We start from the raw sequence: 21,452 nt of genomic DNA, 5'->3' as shown, positions 1-21,452 counted from the left end.
CAGCTACACAGATTGGTGTCCTTGCAGGGGGTGGATTATCAGTGGGGAGCAGTGAGGGAGACAGAGGATGACAAAGCTAACTGCACCTGGCTGTTTTTGTAAGATAGACTTCATACAGTAAGCAGCATCATCTTTGCTTTAAACATAGTGTGTGTTTGCATCCGCACTTCTGCTACTCTGTATTTTGTTTTGCATTTTTAGTTTGGCTCAAACAAAATTCATCTGAGCCAAGTTAGTGTATGTATTACATATTGTATGTATTGTATTACATGTATTACCATTTTCTCCCCTACATGGGTTAATCCACTTACATATTGTCTACTCAGATCGCCTCCACGCCCACTCCTCCTCTTCATGTGTGTGAAAGTTCTTGAGGACCACACCTGACCGCAATCTAGATTAGATACAATTGGTCAGGTGACCAGTGATTTATGTGTATAAAAGATAGATTGGGGTCAGTGGTCCTACAGATATGACTAAGTGCCACTAATGGTGCAAAACACATCAGATATCATCTGTACCTGTGCTTCTGTTGGTATATGGACTAAGTTTTATCAATAAAGGCAGCTGTCCTACTCTATTTTTCTTGTTATCATTTTTGCTGAGACAGCACCCTTCATCTCCTGAAACACAAGGGTGGTGTGAACACGGGGCTATCAACTGGAGCGGTAATTTCTCTGAACTAAGAGAAGTTTATTGTTAGGGTTTACATTCACTTAAAGTCACGCACAGGCAAGCAACTAGCATTTTTTAAGGAGTCCACCAATGGCAGCCTCCTTATTTAGTCATGACAGTGTCACTTAGAAATTAGTTTGTTTTCTTATACCATGTGGTAGATCAGCGAATCTTAACCTACAAGTAGTGCCTACAAAGAATGAGAGATTTCCTTGCCAACACGTTCCATTTTTTGTGTGTTAAGTTTTGCTAAATATACTGTACAGTAAGTAAAATTGGTTTAATAGTTACATTAAGAGTTACTTCTCACATTGCATTTAGTTTTTGCTGATGATGTATAGAAAAAGGTAACGCTTCTCATCTGGGACAAGCATGTAAGGCCTTTGAGACTCACTGTTTCAGATATTACGGTACTTTCATGTTTTATGTTGTAAAATGTCTCAAAGCAAATCAAGATATGGGTATTCAAAATTTCTAGCGCTAGAATTTCCCCCATGACACTCTCATTAATTAACACATCAGACTGTATGTCAAGCCAAACAAAAAACTTTTCACATGCAGCTTTTAGCTAACCCATATGCTGGCTGCGCGCTTTTTAATTTCTCTAGTAACTCTAGCCACTTTCAGCCATCCTTCATTTTCAACGCAAATCCAACAGATCAATGCGACCAAAACCCAACAGCTTATATATATCCTTATATCGGAGGCTCTTTTGAGATTAAGCGCTGATTGAAATGGTTTGCGAAAAATTGCCATGAATATGCCCAGCCAAAAAGGTCATGGGACTAATTTAAAGTGGCAGAAAAGTTGGTAAACCTTTTAATAATTTGAAAGTATGTTCATGTAGGCTGGTGCCTTCAAGTGTAATATTCTGTGATAGCAAGTAAGCTTTAGGCTGCTCAGGTTTTTTGGGCCCTGCCTATCTTCCCAGTAAATATATATACATGGGGAAGGCAGGGGTACAGGGCTTTTTTTTTTAAGCGGGACCGCATGAGACCTGGGCGGTTTGTGCCACCCAGAGTAATGTAGCCTTCATCTGCCTTCTCAGGGACTCTACCAGTTATTGATACTAGCCTTATGGGATCCCACCTTTTCAGGTAAGCCTGGATAGTCAAAAGTAGTTTGCTAGAGATTGGACTGAGTTGCACTTTAATGCTATAATGCTCTTGAAATGCTTTAGTTAAAGTTCTTGAACTGTTCTTGAGCCTATTCTGATGTTACTTTAAAGGGGTTCATGGTGGTACCTGGTATATTGAAGGAACAGGGCCTGTAAAGCACACATGGGGTATGAAGCAAGGCCATTACAAAGGGTTAGCTCAGCAGAAAATGTGTTTTTGGAGACACAGCAAGAACTGGTGGAAATGTATAGCAGCCGGTCAATAAGTGTGGTACCTTGTGAAGGTGACAGGTCCTCCAGTAGTGAGGGGGTTGGTATTTTGGTTCCCTTCGTAACAACTGGTTCCCACAAAAGTAACCGTGACCAAACTCAAGGCATGGAAAGCCCATATACCTAGCCTCATTGTATGGGAGAAAGAAGGAGTTAATTGTGAGCACGTATAAGGTCTGCACGGTAGGACCCCATTTTGTCACTGGGACTGAGGAAACAAAGGTATGCTGGACTGGTGGAGAGGGCATGGGCTCAGGGTGTCCCTCCTAAATGCATCATACATTGGGAAAGGTGTATAGTGGCATGGTGCTTCACAGAGGAGGACAGAGTACCACCATATTGTTAACTTCCACATGAACGTGGCCCTGCCTGTTCCTGGGCATTGATGAGCACACAAAAGAGAGGTACCCCTACGTGCAGGGCAAGGAAGCCCTGCCCGTATGCATACTTGTACATTATGGCATTCTTACCTTACATATGAGCCCTCCTCAAGCTCTGACAGATCTATGCTGTCAATCATTGCTCCATTCTCCACTGAACCCATCTCCTTTGTTGCCTTTTCAAGGTGCCATGCTTCTTCAGCCACTAATGATGTAACTCCTGCCCATGCACATAAGAGTTACATTGTCCCTCTTTTTGTGAAAAAAAAAAAAAGTTACATTGTCCCTTATCAGGTAGCTCTGCAAAGGAGATGGAATGTAAACTGCATGGGACATGTTTTGTATAATGTACACAGAAAAGAAAAAAAGGACCAAGTAATGGCTCAGGTGCTTTCTTTGAGAAACCACCAAGCCAAAGGAGAAAGACATCTGCAATAGGTTCAGCTTTGGAAACAGAAAGACCTTAACCTTTTTTTTGAAAAGCGAACAGGATCTACTGATCCTTCATTGTTTCAAGAATCCTCAGTGTCGCTGCAAAAGTCTGAATAACTGCTGTGGTATAGTCTGATATCCCCAAAGATAAAGCAAAGGGATGTTAACATGTGGTCACGAAATGGCGAGTCCTGGACAGCAGTTAAATTATATGTAAACACTCACCTTGTAAAACAACCCATTCAGTTTAAAATAGAAATGATAGCCAAAACATTTGTTTATAGATAATAAAACCATTATAAATACCTTTTTTAATTTTTTTTTAATAAGTGACCACATGATCTCTGTTTTCAGCTGCATAAGGAGCTCAGGGAGGAAAAACAGCAGCACCCCAGTCTTCCCAATGCATGGCTGTGCAGGAGGGGGGTGTGGGGGAGCATGTCAGGAGAAGTCTGATCATTGGAGGAGAGCAGGTTGAGTTCCCAGCACAGCTAGAGAACTGACCACTGTTCTCATGCCTAGCGTGGTCAGTTATTAATAGGAAAGCAGAGAGACTGTCAAGGACACCAGGGATTTCACACAAAAGAAGCAGTAAAAAGATTTTTTTCATACAAGTACATCAGGAATATGAAATGTTGGGTTTACATATTTTTTAGAACCTGACGGTATTTCTTACCCTTCTCTATCCAAAGGGTGTTTTTTTTTAACATCTTGCTTTTTGTAAACACAAAGTACAAGCTGTCATATTTAATAAGGGTTCACTGACAGATTAATCTATCATTAGCCACAACATCAAGGTAGTGGTTCTTACCACAAGAAGCACAAACAACAGGGAATCGTAAATCCTTCGATGTTTTATGAAGGGTTCTTTAATACTTTTCAGCCTCTTATTGATTATGGTTGGATGTGACAAGATAGCAGGACCCACTGACAGCATGTGCTGTTTGTCAATAATTGGATTTAATTTAGTCTAAATGGATATGATCACATAAAACAATATACTTAAAATTTTACCGTGTAGCAGTTTATTTTTTACAAAAATGTAGTTAGGCCACCGGAAGTGAATTCTATGATGTAGAAACTGAAGTTCCATTTCTGTCGCTATCATAGCTGTCACTGAAAATGCCACATCTCTGTTCTCACTTTTTCAAATATTTGTTGAGAAATAGAGTGCCATGATGTATCATAGCATTAGCTGGTAAAATAAAACTGTGACATTAGGGAGGTGTGAATTTTCTCCTCTGCAATTGCAATGTCAGACTGTGTTACTGATCTTCCATTTTCTTTTTCTACAATTGAGACTGAAAACTCTTGATATGTCTAGGAAATCCTATTTCAATTTTAGAATTTAACTATATATATGTAAGTGAGTAACGCAGATGGGAACTAGCATTTTACAGGTGAACTCCAAATAACAAATGAATGCAGATTTGGATTCATCAGTACATCATTAAATCATTTTTTTTTTGTTTTTTTGTTTTTACATGCAAGCAGTATAAGTGTCTGAATTAGGGTTGCCACCTTTTCTTCAAGCCGAACCCACAACACTTTAGCAGGGCATGCCATTTTTTTTTTTTTTTGGAGTATACACTATAAGATTGTTAATAACCTGGGACACTTTTGGTGGCCCCAAGGATAGTAGTAATTTGGCGTGCAGTGCGTGTGTATTATGCATGGAATGCAGGGGTCAGAAATATTTAATGTACAAAATACAGGGGTTAGATATGTGCTGGGTGGATGCTTTGGGAGGGGAGAGGGCTAGTGCTGAGGGGATCAGATATGTGCTTGGGGGATGCTTTGGGAGGAGAGAGGGCTAGTGCTGAGGGGATCAGATATGTGCTTGGGGGGTGCTTTGGGAGGCGAGAGGGCTAGTGCTTGCATGGGGGGGTTGGATGTGTGCTGAGTAGGGTTACCACCTTTTCTTCAAGCCAAACCTGAACAAAGAGCATTTTAATGCTGTATGCATAGAGTACCGCAGCACAGTGGGTGTGGCCAAATTGCTTTTGCTGACATAATTGCCCTGCCCCTCAGTATTGCCAAACCTGCCCCCTAGACAGCTGCCCGCAGCTCCTGGGTGGCAACAGATTTGTGTGTGAGTATCTAGGTTACTTGGGGAGCTATAGTCCAATCTGGATAATGTGTATGGATTTCAATCTGCCTGAAACCCAGACTGTCCAGGTGAGTCCTGGACAGGTGGCAACCCTAGTGCTGAGGGGTGCTTTGGGAAGAGAGAGGACTTGTCCTTGCAGAGGGGGGTCTGATATGTACTGGGGGTGCTTTGGGAAGGGAGAGGTCTTGTGCTAGAATGGGTTTTCAGATTTCAAATCCAATCTACACTTATAGCATAAGTCCTCTCCCCTGCCAAAGCACCCCCCAGCACATATGCTCTTAACCCCCATCCACTTATTTTTTAAGTTCTCCTTCGCAGCCACTCTCTCCTCTTCCAATGTCCATCTACAAAGTATAATAAAACATTTCTACAGACATCGATCAGCATGTGTCCCTCATCCTCCTGTGTGTGTGTATAAACAGAGTGGAGGAGGAGGAGGCAACTTTGATCCATGGTGCTGTGAGAGAGACAGGCTGCTAGCGAGGATGGGAGACACACATCAGATGGCCGAGCAGACTTGTCACTCGTGGTACAATCTAGTCTGAATAACGTGTCCGGGTTTCAGGCACATAAAAACCCGAACACATCATTCAAAAGCCAGACTGTCCGGATGAAAATGAAACAGGTGGCAACCCTAGCCTGAATAGAATCCACAAAACTTTCACTTACAATCCACTGTACTGCACAAGCTCAGAAAATGAGAGGAGAAACAGTCAGTCAATCAGTTGTGTTGTATTGGTCATGCGCTAACAAGGGACATGCTGAAAGGAAGAATGGCAAAGAGACGAGTTCATCAGTTTACTGCTTTTTCTTTTCACTGTCCAATACTGAGGTAGTGCAAGACCTGTAAGTTTATGTTGCGCACCCCTTAAGGAGCCATAAGTAGAAAGGGATTCCCCACTCTGCACAGCCAGGCACACCACATTTCCACAATACACTTTGAGGCAAGGAACTGTACAGTGCTTTCTTTTTTTTTTGTGTTTTTATTAGGGGGTTTAACTTGGATAGGGAGAAGGGTAATTTGTGGGATGCCCACTTGACTGTAGTAGAACTTTTCAGGGACAAATCTCTTGTGAACAACTATTTACACTCCCCGGCTTCCTCCATCACAGCACTTGCTTGAAGCACTACAACTCCCAGGACCAGCTGGCACTGTTGGACAGGTAGCATATGCCCTTTACAGGAAGGGACCGCGAGCCCCTTGGTTGTGTAGCAAAGTCCTAGTGCCCAGCTGTCCTCCTGTGGCTACTGATCCCAGCACTACCTCTTCAGGCACTCTCAGCCCACCTTGCTGCAGCTGCCCCTTTTTCCAGCCCTCCTAACTAAACTTCCACAGTCCTCCCAGACTGAATCTGCATCCATCTCAGATTGCTCTCACCCAGTTCTTTCAGGCTGCCTCTCAGTCTTCCCCAACTATATCACTCACCAGCCCACCTGGCTGTCTTCTTCCCTGGAGATTTGCCCAGCAGTGTTCTCCTACTGCTGTCCTTCTCCTGCTGTGGTGCCTCTGGTCAGGACACCCCTGTGTGTCGTGAAGAGGGTCCCTTCTGCACCCGAGCCAAGGCCTGAGGTCACCCCCCCCCCACCAGAATAGGGGGTTACCCTCAAGGACCACTGGCAGCCTAACACATCATCTCCAATTTCCACCCAACCTCCACTGCCCCAGCTGAGCTCACCCTAGGTATTTGAGGGGTCCTGCCCCCTGCCAAACCTCCTGTTGGGGATTGGCCAGGGCCCTCAGAATACTCCAGACAGCTCCTCCTCATCTCCCATTCTTCTGGAAGTTTTCAGCAAGGTCTCATCCTGTCCTCCCTGAGTCACTCACCCTGACCCAGATAAAAACACAGGATTGGCTGACAGCCAGGCCTGAGCAAATGTTCCCACACTAGCAGAAAACCTATTTTAGTACACTAGAGGGTGCTGCATTTAACTTAGAGTTACTAAACCCTCAACAATAAAATCAGTCTGTGTATGCAGTAAAGCATGCTTGGTATACTCACTGTGGAACCTAAGGAGTTAATCCTCTGCATTGTGTAAAAAGGCTGTTTGATCCTGTCTTCTCTGATCTTCCCGTTCCTCAGTCCCCAACCCATCTGCTGATAGTACAGAGCCTTGGGGGCACTCTGCACATGCTCAGTTCTGTGTGTATTGTTAGAGAGGTTTTTCTTGGGAGGGTTCATGTGATTGGCACGGGGCCAATCAGCACTGTCCAGACAGAGTCAGGGGTTCTGCAGCCTCATAGGGTGACACTGATAGAAGTCATAGGAGTGCTATATACTGCTGATGAGAAAGGTATTTAGCAGTTTATAATTACTAAAATAATTGCATTTCCATGTTCTGTGTACTGTGGGACACCAGATATAGTGAATGCAGGGTCCTGGGTTTAGTAACACTTTAACTACATTAGAGAAAATCCAGATCTCCTACCTGACGGACAGAGCTGTGTAAATCTTAGAACTGGATGAAAAGAAATTGAAAGCCCTTAGTAGGTAGAACAGCACACTTACTGTATACAGTATGTATTTTATCTGTGTATTTAGCAGTTTGCCCAAATTTCAGCTTTAATAACTTCACCTTCACCATCTTTGAAAATGTTTAAAATATTTTGGTGTGTTTATTGACTCATGTGAAGCCGTGTGTGAGTAGTCTGTAAAATGTTATTTCTCTGCTTTGCGGATTATTTCTGCAGATAATTGTTTGTTGCGTAGGGAAGGTGTGAGAGTAAGGTCCCAAACTCCTGTACATTTTGTTCTTAGTCATCTTTGTGTGTGCCAGCAACATGACTCACACATCAACATTGGCATCGTTTTAAAAAAGAGACCTTTACCAAGTTAAAACGTGTATGGTACACTGACGACAATCCATTGTGTGATTGTGTTCTGAGCTTCTCTGATGTAATGTTTTAACAGACTTGAGCCTTTATAGAGGATTACAAAGTTCAGTGGGGTGGAATTGCCAGGGTGTCATACAATCATTGCCCCTTCCATAACAAGCTGGGTACAACTGTATGGAAATCTGTCTGATTTAGCAAGAAACTGACATCTTTCGGTCTGTTTGTTTTCTCCTCTGTTACACAGAAGCCAGTCTAATGACCAGTTTTTGTAGAACGGTCCTGCTGGACTTGCTGTTGGGCACTTTTTAGCATATATCTTTGGAAATTGCTGAACTGGGCATGTATAACCAGCTTAAAGGGTTACTAAACCCAGGACCCTACATTCACAATATATCTGGTCGACCCACAGTACACAGAGCATGGAAATGCAATTATTTCAGTAAATATAAACTGCTAAATACCTTTTCTAATCAGTCGTATATAGCAGTCTTGTGACTTCTATCAGTGCCTGGTTAAAGCTTGTAGGAAGAGTTTGCATTCATTATTGGTCCTGTGCTAATCGCATGCACCCTCTCAAGAAAAAAACAAACGATCTAGCGTTAAAACACCAAAATGAGCATATGCAGAGTGCCCCCAAGGCTCTGTGCTATCAGGAAATGGATTGGGGACTGTGGAAGAAGGGGAGAATCAGAGAAGACACGATCAAACAACCTTTTACACAATAGTATTTACTAAAGCTAAAGAGTGCAAAACCAGTCACACTTCTGCAAAGAAACCAATCAGCTTCCAGGTTTTATTGCCTAAGCTTATTTGAACAAGCTGAGGTCAGAAGCTGATTGGTTGGTTTCTATGCAGAAGTGAGCCTGATTTTGCACTCTTTAGCTTTAATGTTAAAAAAAAAACTCCTGCAAGCAGCAACCTTGGAGAGGTGAAGGGCTCCTAAACCGCTCCTGCCCATTGAAATGAATGAGCATCCCCGCCAAGCCACCGGCAACCGACAGGCTTTTTTAACCCTTATTCGACCAGAACCTCTGCAAAAATGAGGGTAAAGTGCCGCTAAAAATAGTGGCGCTTTACTGCCGCCGCCAATGCCCCAGTGTGAAAGCAGCCTTAGTAAATCAACCCCAATGTGTAGGATTAACGCCTTTGGTTCCACAGTGAGTATAACCAGCATGCTTTACTGCATATACAGACGGATTTTACTGTTGTGGGTTTAGTAACACTTTAGGTGTTCAGGATGAGGCAGTTAATATTACTGTGATTGTGTGTAAAGTGTTTTTGTGTTTTTCATTCCTGCAAATATACAGTATTTGTAAACCCACCAAACATGGTTATTCAACTAGGGTTCCTCCAAATGTTGCTGGGGGTTTGTTGAGCAAAGGGCAATTTCTGCCTCCTAGATAAATTTCCACTGACGCCATTGATCTTTTTAGCTATGTATAAGGGGGTAATTCTTCCCACAAGTGTAAGGAGCATTCCTCCCACTGACCATCACACTAATGTATCATTAGTTGTAGTAGCTATAGTAAGTTTTAGCAGGGGTTCCCCAAGAAAACAAAGTTATTTCAAGGGTTCCTTCATGCTGAAAAGGTTGAGAAAAGCTTCCCTAAAATGTGTATTTAACATAGTATTTGTTCATTTTCATGATGCTCCATGTAAGACACCTTTTACACGAGGGCGTTTTGCAGTCGCTATAGCGTTAGAAATAGCGTCTGCAATCCACCCTCAAACTGCTGCTCCATTCACTCCAGTGTGAAAGCCCCGAGGGCTTTCACACTGGAGCGGTGCGCTATCAGGACATCAGGAAAAGTCCTGCCAGCAGCTTCTTTGGTGTGTTTACCGCTCCTCCACCTCTGCTCCCCATTGAAATCAATGGGGCAGCGCCGCTTTACCGCCGCTATTGCGGCGTATTGCGGATGGTCTTAACCATTTCTCGGCTGCTTTAAAGCATCATTCTGTGACAGAGGCCTCATGTACACATTTAGACGGCTTTCACACCAAGCCGCCCATAGCGTCGGCGGTAAAACGCCACTATTTTTAGTGGCGTTTTACCATCGGGTTTGCAGCGCATTTCGGGCGCTAGCAAAGCGATTTTACCCCCCGTTAGAATCCGAAAGGCGTTGCAAACCCGACGGTAAAACGCTACTAAAAATAGCGGCGTTTTACCGCTGATGCTATGGGTGGCTTGGTGTGAAAGCCATCTAAATGTGTACATGAGGCCTCTGTCACAGAATGATGCTTGAAAGTTACAGCACATGCTTTGGTCAAACAGTTGCTCCATATTCCTATGTGTAGTCCCACAAGTGGCTCTGCTATGCAGCCTTTGCTGTCAGGCACTTTTTAGTACATTTCTGTGGAAAGGCAGGTAGGTGCCTGTGAGTACAAACTCCATTTGACACAACCATGTCTTATTAAAAAAAAATTGCCCCACTCAAATCAATAGAGTGGACAGCAAATGTCCCTAAACGTTTTAAGAGCTGATAACATGTTAAACTAAAATCACTGTTATATACATTTTGCAGTTGAAATTATTGCTTATCTATTATAACAAAGAAACATTAAGGCCACTTTCACACTGAGGCGTTTTACAGGCGCTTTTGCGCTAAGAATAGCGCCCGAAAAACGTCTGTAAACTGCCTCTTCTGCAGCCCCAGCGTGAAAGCCCGAATGCTTTCATACTGGAGCAGTGTGCTTGCAGGAAGGGAAAAAAAGTCCTGCAAGCAGCATCTTTGGAGCGCTTTGCGGGCGCTTTTAACCCTTTTTCGACCGCTAGTGGGGGTTAAAAGCACTCCACAAACCGGCGAAAAGCACTGCCAAAATGACAGTAGAGCGTCGTTAGAACTAGCGGCACTTTACCGTCACTTTACCAGCGACTCAGTGTGAAAGTGTTCCCTGTGACACTGCGCTATCCAAAAAACAGAAAAAAGCTGCTAACACAATCACAAGGATAAAACAGTGAATAATTAACAAATATCAAAACGTAGTGTAGCGCTAAACAAAATTATGAATGACCTAGTTAGTGCATCATCATACAGTAATTAACCCAAAACACCTTAAGTGTGAAGATTCGTGTAAAAAATTATATATAGAAATGAAGTTACAATTCCAAAAAATATAAATAGAAAAAGTCTCTGTGTAAGATGTTGATCCAATCCGAACGTGAAATACGGGTCACCATCCACCTTCTCAAGATGAAGCTAGCATGCAGACACCCTGTGATATTCCCGTCACCTTTAGAAATAAAGGCTTACCAGATAATATGGATCCAAACGAATATATATTCGAAGGATCATGCAAGCTTGTACACTTAGAAGGCGAGATTATAGATGAAAAATGTCCAGGGAAGTAACAAGTCAGACTCCACATAAAGATGTCCTCAACTAGTTGTTAAATCCTCATCGGTACACTCCAGCACAAATGTTGAACTTTCTATTACAGAGCCAGAGGACCCCGCAGCTTTAGATGTAACTGTAACAGTGTCTTTATGTGGAGTCTGACTTGTTACTTCCCTGGACATTTTTCATCTATAATCTCGCCTTCTAAGTGTACAAGCTTGCATGATCCTTCGAATATATATTCGTTTGGATCCATATTATCTGGTAAGCCTTTATTTCTAAAGGTGACGGGAATATCACAGGGTGTCTGCATGCTAGCTTCATCTTGAGAAGGTGGATGGTGACCCGTATTTCACGTTCGGATTGGATCAACATCTTACACAGAGACTTTTTCTATTTATATTTTTTGGAATTGTAACTTCATTTCTATATATAATTTTTTACACGAATCTTCACACTTAAGGTGTTTTGGGTTAATTACTGTATGATGATGCACTAACTAGGTCAGTGTGAAAGTGGCCTTATTACCTACATAGTATCAAAAAAGTCATTTTGTTTGGGTTTACTAATGCTGGTGCACACAGAAACTTGTGCAGCTGTGCATCGTAACCAATCAAGTTCTAGGTTTGGGGCTCCATTCACACTTGTCATGCCACTTAGGACACATAGTTGCATGACAAGTCACAGCCTATTGTTTTCAATGGCAACCGTTCAGATCAATGCGACTGCGCAAAGGTTACCGCACTGCTTTGATGCGATTTTTGATGCAACTTAGTTCCAGAGATTATAAAAGTCGGATCAAAGTTACGCTCCAAAGTTGCATCAAAGTTTTGCTCCAAAGACTTTGGTGTCATGCAAGTGTGAATGAAGACTTATTGTCAAAGCTTATTTGAATAAGCTGAAGTTAGAAGCTGATTGGTTACCATGCACAACTGTATGACATTCTGGGTGAACCAGTTTTAGTAAATCTCCCCCTCATATGTGAGTAAACTATTCCCTTCCATCACATCCTGCAATAATATCGCCTCATTTTTAGCCCACCTAGTAAAATATAAGTGTTCCTCCTTCCAAGGTAAAAAAAAAATAATTGTCTAAAAGGGACATTAACCCCCCTGGCGGTATTCCCGAGTCTGGCTTGGGGTGAAAATTTTGTACCATTAGCGGTAACCCTGAGCCAGACTCGGGACCGCATCGCTGAATCCAGGAAGAGCTTACTTACCTTATCCCCCGGATCCAGCGATGTCCCCCATGCTGTACGAGTGAGCCGTCCTCTGCTCGATCTATCATGGAGCTGAGCTCCGTTCCCTGCGAGCGTTGCGACGCACGGGGACGGAGAACTGCGCCAAATTCAAAAAGTAAAACACACAGTATACATACAGTATAATGTAATCTTACAGATTACATTGCTGTATATAATTATTTCACATCACCTAGTGGTCTGTCCAGTGTCCTGCATGCAATTTTATAATATAAAAACTGTTCTTTATACCTGGAAACTGGAGATTGTCCATAGCAACCAAAACTGTCCCTTTACATCAAAAATGGATTTAGACCAGCTAGAAAACAGCGATAATAAATTAGAATCACTCGCAGAATTGAGCGATAGCGATTTGTGGGGAGATCCATCATCAAATACTGAAAAGTAATGACAGTGACAATTCTGCAACTGAGCAAATTTCAGTGTTTTTGATTTGATTACATTATTGAATAATTTTTATTATTATATTATTATTTGGTATAATTATTTATAGTTATTTATTATATTATAATTTATTATTTAATTTTTACAACTTTATAATACCCGGGATGTCTACTAGACTCTGGTTTGGACAGATTTAAGTGAGTTATTCCTAAGAATTACAGGACTACAATATAAAACGCCAAATTTTCATATAAAATAATGGTACCGCTTTCAGCACCTAAAATCCGAAATAATCGTACCGCCAGGGAGGTTAATGGTGAATTATGATCTCAGTTGTCTCCTATCTACTCTATCCCAAATCTTTAATGTGTTTTTTGTCAAAATATTTGTGCTAGATCCAAAGCCTCGTTGTTGTGATGGTATCCATATAATTTTCCCTATATCTGTTCTACCTAATGTATTTTCTAAATCAGCCCAACTCTTCTCCCTCTTATTATGTAGCCAATCTGCTATTCTAGAGATCACAATTGCTTCATAATATTTTTTAAACTCTGGTGCTGCTAGGCGCCCTCTATCTTTTTCTCTTACTATTGTGTTGTACGCAATGCGAGGGCATTTGCGTGCCCAAATAAATTTTAGTACCATAGATTTTACTTTCCCAAAGAAAGACTGAGGGAGGGGGATTGGGAGCATCTGAAAAGTTTAAGTCAGTATGGGAAGTATAAACATCTTAATTGCGTTTATCTTTCCAGTCCATGAAAGCATTTTATGATCCATCCTGTTCAGTTGCTCTTTAATTTTGTTAAGTAGGGGAATATAATTAGCTTCAAATAAATCACCTAAGTGTGATGTCAGTTTTATACCGAAATACCCTAATTCTTTCCTACACCACGTAAGCCAAAGTTTGGCTTGGATTATTCTCTGTTCTTCTTCTGGTAGGGTTTGATTTAAAATCTCTGATTTAGTCATATTCATTTTAAAATTTGTTACCTTCCCATACTGTTTTAATTCCTTCAAGACTATTGGGATTGTTATTCTGGGCTTTGGAGACATAACAGAGCAGGTCGTCCGCAAATGCGGCTACTTTGTATTCCTTATCTCCCATCCGAATTCCTTGGATGTCTTGATTTTTACGTATTACAGCCAAGAGAGGTTCAAGTGTAATTATAAATAAGAGCGGGGAGAGTGGACAACCCTGTCTTGTCCCATTGGATAATTCAAGGGGGCAAGACAGGGTGCCATTTACGCTAACTCTAGCAGACAGGTGGTAATAAATGGACTCAATCCATCTCATCATCCTCTCACCCAGCCCTAGATGTCTTAACGTCTCGAACATAAACCCCCAATCCACTCTGTCAAAAGCCTTTTCGGCATTGATTGACATAAGGACTGTGGGGGTGTCCTTCCTAATAACTTCCTGCACCAAGAGTATTGATTTTAGTGAGTTGTCTCTCCCCTCCCTTGGACAAATCACACTTGGTCATTAGGAATCCATTTCGATAGATATATTTTCAATCTCTCTGCTATGATTTTTGAAAAGAGCTTTATATCCGAGTTTAAAAGTGAGATTGGACTATAACTCTCTAAGGCTGCTGGATCTTTACCATCTTTTAGAATCAGGGCTATATGTGCTAGTAGTGACTCCTCGTGAAAATTCTCACCCTCTCCCACTGCATTAAAATAATCACACAATTTGGTAGCTAAATACTTAGAAAACTTTTTATAATAAAAAATGGAGTATCCATCGGGATCCGGGCTCCCTCCTAGGGCAGTATTCTTAATTGCCCTCTCTACTTCCTCCTGCAATATGGGGGCTTCCAATACTTCCATCTCATCTTTCTCCCCCCTCGGTAAGTCCAGGTCCCCTAGGTACTTCCTTATTACTTCCTTCTGTTTTCCCATCTTATCCTTTCTGCCTTATATTATAGATGGCCCTGTAGTAAGAGTGGAATTTTCTAGCGATATCCAAGGAGGAGAATACCATCTCACCCCTTTCATCTCTAATCATTGGTATAAAGGTCCTGTTCTTTTTTTCCTTCAGTAAATCTTCCCCTTAAGCCTAGTACACATGGGCCAAACTTAGGGCAGCATTGGCTGGTTCAATAGAAATCGTCCAACATTCGGCCCATGTGTATCGCAGCCAGTCTAACAGAAGCCAGCCGTTTGTGTGGCTTCTGTCATAGGGGCATGACCGAAAAAGGTCTGCTATAGAAATTTGTGGGTTGATCCGCGCAGTGGAACTGCTATAATGTGAGGGCTAATGGCCTACTACTATATTTTTTGTCTCGAAAAAGGTCTGCTTACCCGTTCCCGATCAGCGCTCTCGGTCAATGGTTAAGAGCGCTGACTTGGAGTGTTCTTGTGGAGGGAGCCATACCTCTGTCAGAACACAATAGCACAGCAGGGGAGATCGCTGTACTAACATCAGATTGTTAGCACCGCGGCTCCAACCGGAGCTGTCAGTTTTTCTTTCATTCAACCCTTGGTAGAACGAAAATTGTAGTGTGTACAAGGCTTTAGTCTAAAAAAGTTTTAAAGTTGCTTTCAATGTATCCTTTTAGCATATCATGTTCCCTTCTTCCCTAAGCCTTATGCTAGTAAATCTGCAAAATTAGCTATTATTTTCATTATTTTTCTTATCATCCGGTACAATTACCTATTCTAATTTGCATGAGTACACTCAACGCATTCACATGCTATCAGATTTTTAATCTAAAGGCTCGTACACACTATAAGAAAATCAGGCGAACATTTTAATTTGAGGAAGTTTCGTGCGATTTTCGTATAGTGTGTACACAACTTTCGACAACCGATTCCAAATTTTTGTACGAAAATTCCTGAAGGGGCAAACTCCAAAAATTTTCTCGTATGGGAACAGAACGAATGATTTTTGATTAATTTGTACCGTTTTTGTATGATTTTCATACAGGAAAAATCTGAAAAGAAAGACTGCGTATGCACAGAAACAATAAACAAACAAAAAAAAAACCTTTGTTGTATGAGAATTTTCAGACGAATTTTCATTTGTCGCTTTCCAATTTTCTGTGAAGAGAGGAAAATCAGATGATCGTTCGCCTGGTTTTCTTAGTCTGTACCCCCCTTTAGTAAGGTCTGGTTCACAATGGTGCGTTAGGGTAACACACTGTACCAGTTTTACTACAGATGCACAGCAACTCCTGTACTGCAGTGCTTTGCGGTGCCATTCATGTTGAATAGCATCCAAACACACTAACAAATTGCACAGCAACAAAGAAACAAGTGTCAGAAAAAGATTTTGACTTTAAGTGGTTAAACTTCCTGCATTTACACTTGTTTAAAAACTTGGCAGATGGCCTGGATTTTTTTTTCACACAGAAGTTTATCCCTTTGTTCTAAGAAGGAAGAGTTAGTTACAATGTTTCATGTTGAAAACTTGGCAGACTGCCCGGATGTTTTATTTTGACAGCTGAGTGAGCAGATAAGTCTCTCCACTTGTTATATGAAAGAATCATCAAACTCTGCAATAGAGATGGTCAGGGGGGTTAAATTGAGATCATGATTTTTTAACGATTAATTGTGCAGCTCTACACCATGGCACACAGATTCGAACAATTTGTGCATAAAAAATAATAATTCTGGGTGCACTGCAGCCTATTTGAAACAATTGGGCTTCTTAAGGCAATATAGGTAAAACACATGATAATGCACATTTAAGGCACATGTATTAAGACAATGCACCAATGTGAGCCAGCCATTAATCAGGTCTGTGGAACCTCCTCAACCTGCAAGAGCTTCACAATTCAAACAACTTGATCTTCGTAGTGTGCAGTAAGTACAGCTTTCACCAGATAATTCTAGACCTTTCAGCATTATGAGTATTAAATATTGAGGTTTGTTTTTCTTTTTTTTTTATTATAATTACTGAAATTAAACTATATATTTTATAAGAATAGTGAATTTTAGGGCTGCATTAAAAATCTTAACATCTTGTTCATTCTGATCACACAGGGGTTTTTCAGAACTTTGCCGAATGCCAGTGGTGGAATATAAAGTTGACAATGAAGGCACGCCATGTGAATATAAAACTCCCTTCAGACGCAATACTACCTGGCACCGTGTACAGAATCCGGTCGGACAGCTTAATTCTTGTGCCTCTCCAGTTTTAGGAAGTACTGACAGGCTGCATTGCCAGCAGTTTCTTCAACAATCACAGCCTGGTATTCCTCGTAGCACATCATTTGGCAGAAAGATGTCAGATAGTACAAGGTAATGTTTATTTAGTGATGAATTTATAAAGAATTTTTACCCAATTATTTTTAATAGAAATGCATTTATATCAGTGAATATGATCAATATGAAGTATATGCAAAAAAGACTTGCAGATTATTTTATTGTTATGTCATTTTAAAGTGTATCAAGCAACACATGTTCCTTTTGCCAGGGAACCACATCTGTACAAAAAATGAAATAATAATAATAAAAAAACAAAAACTCCTGTACTGCTATGTCCTATTTAACCATTTCAGCTCCGGAAGGTTTTATCCACTTCCTGACCAGGCCATTGTTGCGATACAGCACTGCTTTAACTGGCAATTGTGCGATCGTGCGAGGCTGTACCCAAATAAAATTGATGCCCTCTTTTTCTCCCCACAAATAGAACTTTCATTTGATGGTATTTGATCACCTGCGGTTTTTATTTTTTGTGCTATAAACAAAAAATACAGACAATTTTGAATAAAAAAATATATATTTTTTGCTTTCTGCTATAAAACATTCCCAATTAAAGAATGTAAAAAAAAAATCTAATTTCTTCATTAATTTAGGCTAATATATATTCTACTACATATGTTTGGTAAACAAAAATCCCAATAAGCGTATTGTGATTGGTTGGCACAAAAATTATAGCAAATTATAGCAAAGTTTGGGATAGATTTGGGGGCTTTTTATTTTTGTATTGTTTTTACTAGTAATGGCGGTGATCAGCCAATTTTTTTAGCGGCACTGCGCCATTGCAGTGGACAAAATTGGACCCTAAGTGACACTTTTTTGGGGACCAGTAACACCAATCCAGTGATCAATGCTAAAAAAAATGCACTGTCACAGTATAAATGACACTGGCAGGGAAGGGGTTAACACCAGGGGTGATCAAAGGGTAAGGTGTGTCCCTGGGAGGTGCTTACTAACTGTGTGAGGGATGGATACACTGGAGGAAAAGAGAGATCCGTGTTTCAGGTTAGCTGAAACACAAGATCTCTTGTTTGCTCCCTGACAGATCAGCAGTTTGCCTTGTTTACATAGGCACACTGCTGCTCCATCTCTCCACTGAATGATTGCAGGGTCGTGGCGGCTGTCGCGGCCACTGGACTCGCTGATTGGCGGCGCTCTGGCAGCGCACACATGGCTTCCATACCGTGTGCACAAAATCACTTACAGGTATGTGATTTTGCGCAGCTGTTCTGCCCTGCTGCACTATATATGCGGTTGGTGGTCTGGAAGTAGTTAAAGGGGTTGTAAAGTCTGGAGGTTTTTTATCTTAATGCATTCTATGCATTTCAGTGGATCTGAACGGTCACTCCATACAGCTTTATGGAGCGTCGGATGTCAGCGTCGACATGTCTGCTGACATACGATCTGCCCCGATCCAATCCGCTTTGCAAAATCCAGACGGATGCAAACTCTATTTTTCATCCTTCTGGCAGATTGGCTGAAAATGGACAGGCGGTCCGTAATTATCCGATCCCCCCATAGGGGAGAGCAGACTCTCTAACAGGTCCATCCCTGGACAAAGTGCAGAGACGGACATGTCATCCGAATGGCTAAATATGGACAGCCCCATGTGAAAGGGGAGTTAATGTGTTTTAAAACGGTGAGCACTAAGTAGTGTTGCTTTGCTTTGAGTGACAATGGAGAAAAGTGGAGATTACCTGGTATTTCTGGACCCCCAGGAAAGGGATAAATGCTCTTTATGGCTTCTGTAGTATACAGGCCCATAATTTAAGGTGTGAGCACATCCTGATTGTTAAGCACTGTCAGTGAAAAGTGTGGATTAGACACCCAGAGAATATGTGGTGGTACATAAAGTTGTTTGTAGTTCACAACACGAGAAACATTGTGGATGTTATGTATGGAGACAAAAGACCTTCGGGTTAACACAAATGTATTGTATTGAAATTATTTGCACTATATTTTAGCATTTTGCAAAAGTTATTAGGTATAAGTATAAGTAATTTATTTTTCACTAGAGCGGCGCTTCACAATCTTTTTAATATTTAGATTGTTGCTTTGTTGAATGACATGTTGGTTGGTAAAAGATTTTCATTTCACATACATGGTAAAATGGTCATTTATTTTTCACTGGAGTAGTGTTGCACTTTTTTTTTCACATCCATGTATTTAATGCTATAAGACCACAGGACAGGAGCATAGTATTAAACTTCAATAGCACAAATTAACCTTGGAACCAATATACCTAGTAATACAATCCTTAAGTGTTTTGTACTTCTATTTACAGATCATCTATTTTTTATACCTCCCAACTTTAGAATTTGAAAAAAAGAGACAAGTTGGCCTAAATTACACGCAACACGTAAAGTGGGAGTGACTCCTTGCATTTGTAGCACACTCCAGTGTGCTATTAATGACAGTGCAGGCAAATCTATGTTGTTTTTGGTTCGTGCTAAAATGAGTCTTTGAATTTGGGCCAAAAGTTTACTTGAGTACAGGGCTGGATGACTCCTACAGTCAGGTCTCTGGTGCCTCCCGTGGTTCTGAAAAGTTGGAGAATGTTCTGTAAACAGGAAGGCGGAGACCAGGAGGGTTGATCTGCAAACTTAGGGGAGTTTGGCAAATCCCCAGGCAGTGGGCCTGGCATGGTGGCTAAGCAACCCTTAAAATGAATGAGTCATGCTATCAATGGCCCTTGAGGAGAACCCATGCCCGGGGGGGGGGGGGGGGCCTCTGCCTCAGGCTGGGGCTCCGGCTGGCCTGGAAGGATTCTGGCAACATCATGGTCCAGAGGTCCAGAAGGGATCTTGCCTAGGATGCAGAGAAAGCAAAGAGGACAGTATGAGTACAGAACATTCAGGAACTTGCAAAGGGAAAGACTGTCACATATAGAAAGCCTTTCTGGAAGACGGCTTAAATCTTTCCTTTACTTTGCCTGGGAAATCTTCAGTAGCAGCCAGGTGAGCTAATGAAGAAGCAGCCAGGTGGGCTGTTAGTTCCTGAGGTCAGTAGATTTGGGATCAGTGTATACAGTGGAGTTGGAGTAACTTCTGTATGTAACCTACAACTTTTGTGCTACTTCCCGAAAGTAACGGGAAGTTCTAGTCCTTAAGGGGCTGTTGCTTTTCTGTCAGTCTGTCAGAGACTGTCAGTTTTCAGGAAGTAAAACAGTTCTGAAGCGTCTACATGGGAAGGACGTTGATGTTGCTATCAAGTCAGACATCCCACAATCCGTTTTCCCATCCAAGTTATTACCCTTAATAAAACATAAACCAAGCTCAAAGACCCTTTTGTCTGGAGAAAGTGGGGAGAATACTTGTTGCCTGGCTGTGCGTTGTTGGGGCACCCGATTACCAGCGGCTCCTTCAAGGGTCAGCACTACACAATTAATATTGGGCATGGCTTAAAGGGGTTGTAAAGGTTTGTTTTTTATTTTCTAAATAGGTTCCTTTAAGCTAGTGCATTGTTGGTTCACTTACCTTTTCCTTCAATTTCCCTTCTAAATGTTTTTTTTTCTTTGTTTTCTTTGTCTGAATTTCTCACTTCCTGTTCCTCCTCAGTAAGCTGTTCAGTAAGCTGTTCTGGCTGACTAAACACCGCTCGGATGATGGTGTGAAGTTTACTGAGGAGAAACAGGAAGTGAGAAATTCAGACAAAGAAAAAAAACATTTAGAAGGGAAATCGAAGGAAAAGGTACCGGTAAGTTAACCAACAATGCACTAGCTTAAAGGAACCTATTTAGAAAATAAAAAACAAACCTTTACAACCCCTTTAAAGGGCATTGTTGAATAAAGCTGTTGCCTATTCACTATAAACATTGCACACATATGCCACTGTCCTTGTACCCAAAAAATACCCCTTATTTACTGCACTACACATTAGAGACTCATACATGTGCATCAACCTCAGCACAAAGATCCTCTTAACAGCATATATGTTATCTAGTTATATTTCATAACATGATGTAAAGTTAATACATGTTGTTAAAATCAAAATCTCAAAAAACACAGCTGGTTTATGTTTCAGTGTAAAGGAAGAGCAGGTAGTGCCATATGCAAAGATCACAAAGGCTTTCCAGTCATGTTATCCTGACTCTCATTGCGTTTCCCAGCTTTCTAGAGGAAGAAATGTGATTAAATATACCACATGTGTGCTGGTTAGACAGCAGTATTTATCACAAAGCAGTAAAAAAAAATGAACAAAAATAGATTACATCAGAGATGGTAGCCTCAGAGAGCATAAAGTGGATTAAATTGCCGACTCATTTTGAAATGTGCAGATATCTGCAGGGAAAGCTGTCTACTTTAATGAGCTTCCCTTCTACTCTGCGGAGTATGATTGTACATTTGTGTTAAATCTCCAGATCTCATGGATGAAATGCACAGGTAAATATATAACATTTTATTTGGGAGCATGATGCCGATACATAAAAATGATTATTTTACTGATTTTACC

At 41.3% G+C, this 21,452-nt stretch overlaps 1 protein-coding gene across 2 annotated transcripts in view; it reads left to right on the top strand.

Moving 5' to 3' along the window:
- Positions 1 to 21,452, top strand: part of SIPA1L2 (signal induced proliferation associated 1 like 2) — a 329,734-nt gene that overhangs the window by 180,921 nt on the left and 127,361 nt on the right. For both annotated transcript variants that reach the window (XM_077486232.1, XM_077486231.1), the window contains exon 10: positions 16,782 to 17,039. In XM_077486232.1, coding sequence (XP_077342358.1) covers positions 16,782 to 17,039 — 258 coding nt within the window. The remainder of the gene's footprint in view (positions 1 to 16,781; positions 17,040 to 21,452) is intronic.

Source organism: Lithobates pipiens, unplaced genomic scaffold (assembly GCF_037356315.1).
Source record: "Lithobates pipiens isolate NorthernLeopardFrog02 unplaced genomic scaffold, aLitPip1_a1.2 Scaffold_18, whole genome shotgun sequence".
Taxonomy (NCBI): domain Eukaryota; kingdom Metazoa; phylum Chordata; class Amphibia; order Anura; family Ranidae; genus Lithobates; species Lithobates pipiens.
The sequence above is the reverse complement of the archived record's forward strand: the minus strand, read 5'-3'. Positions and strand labels throughout refer to the sequence as shown.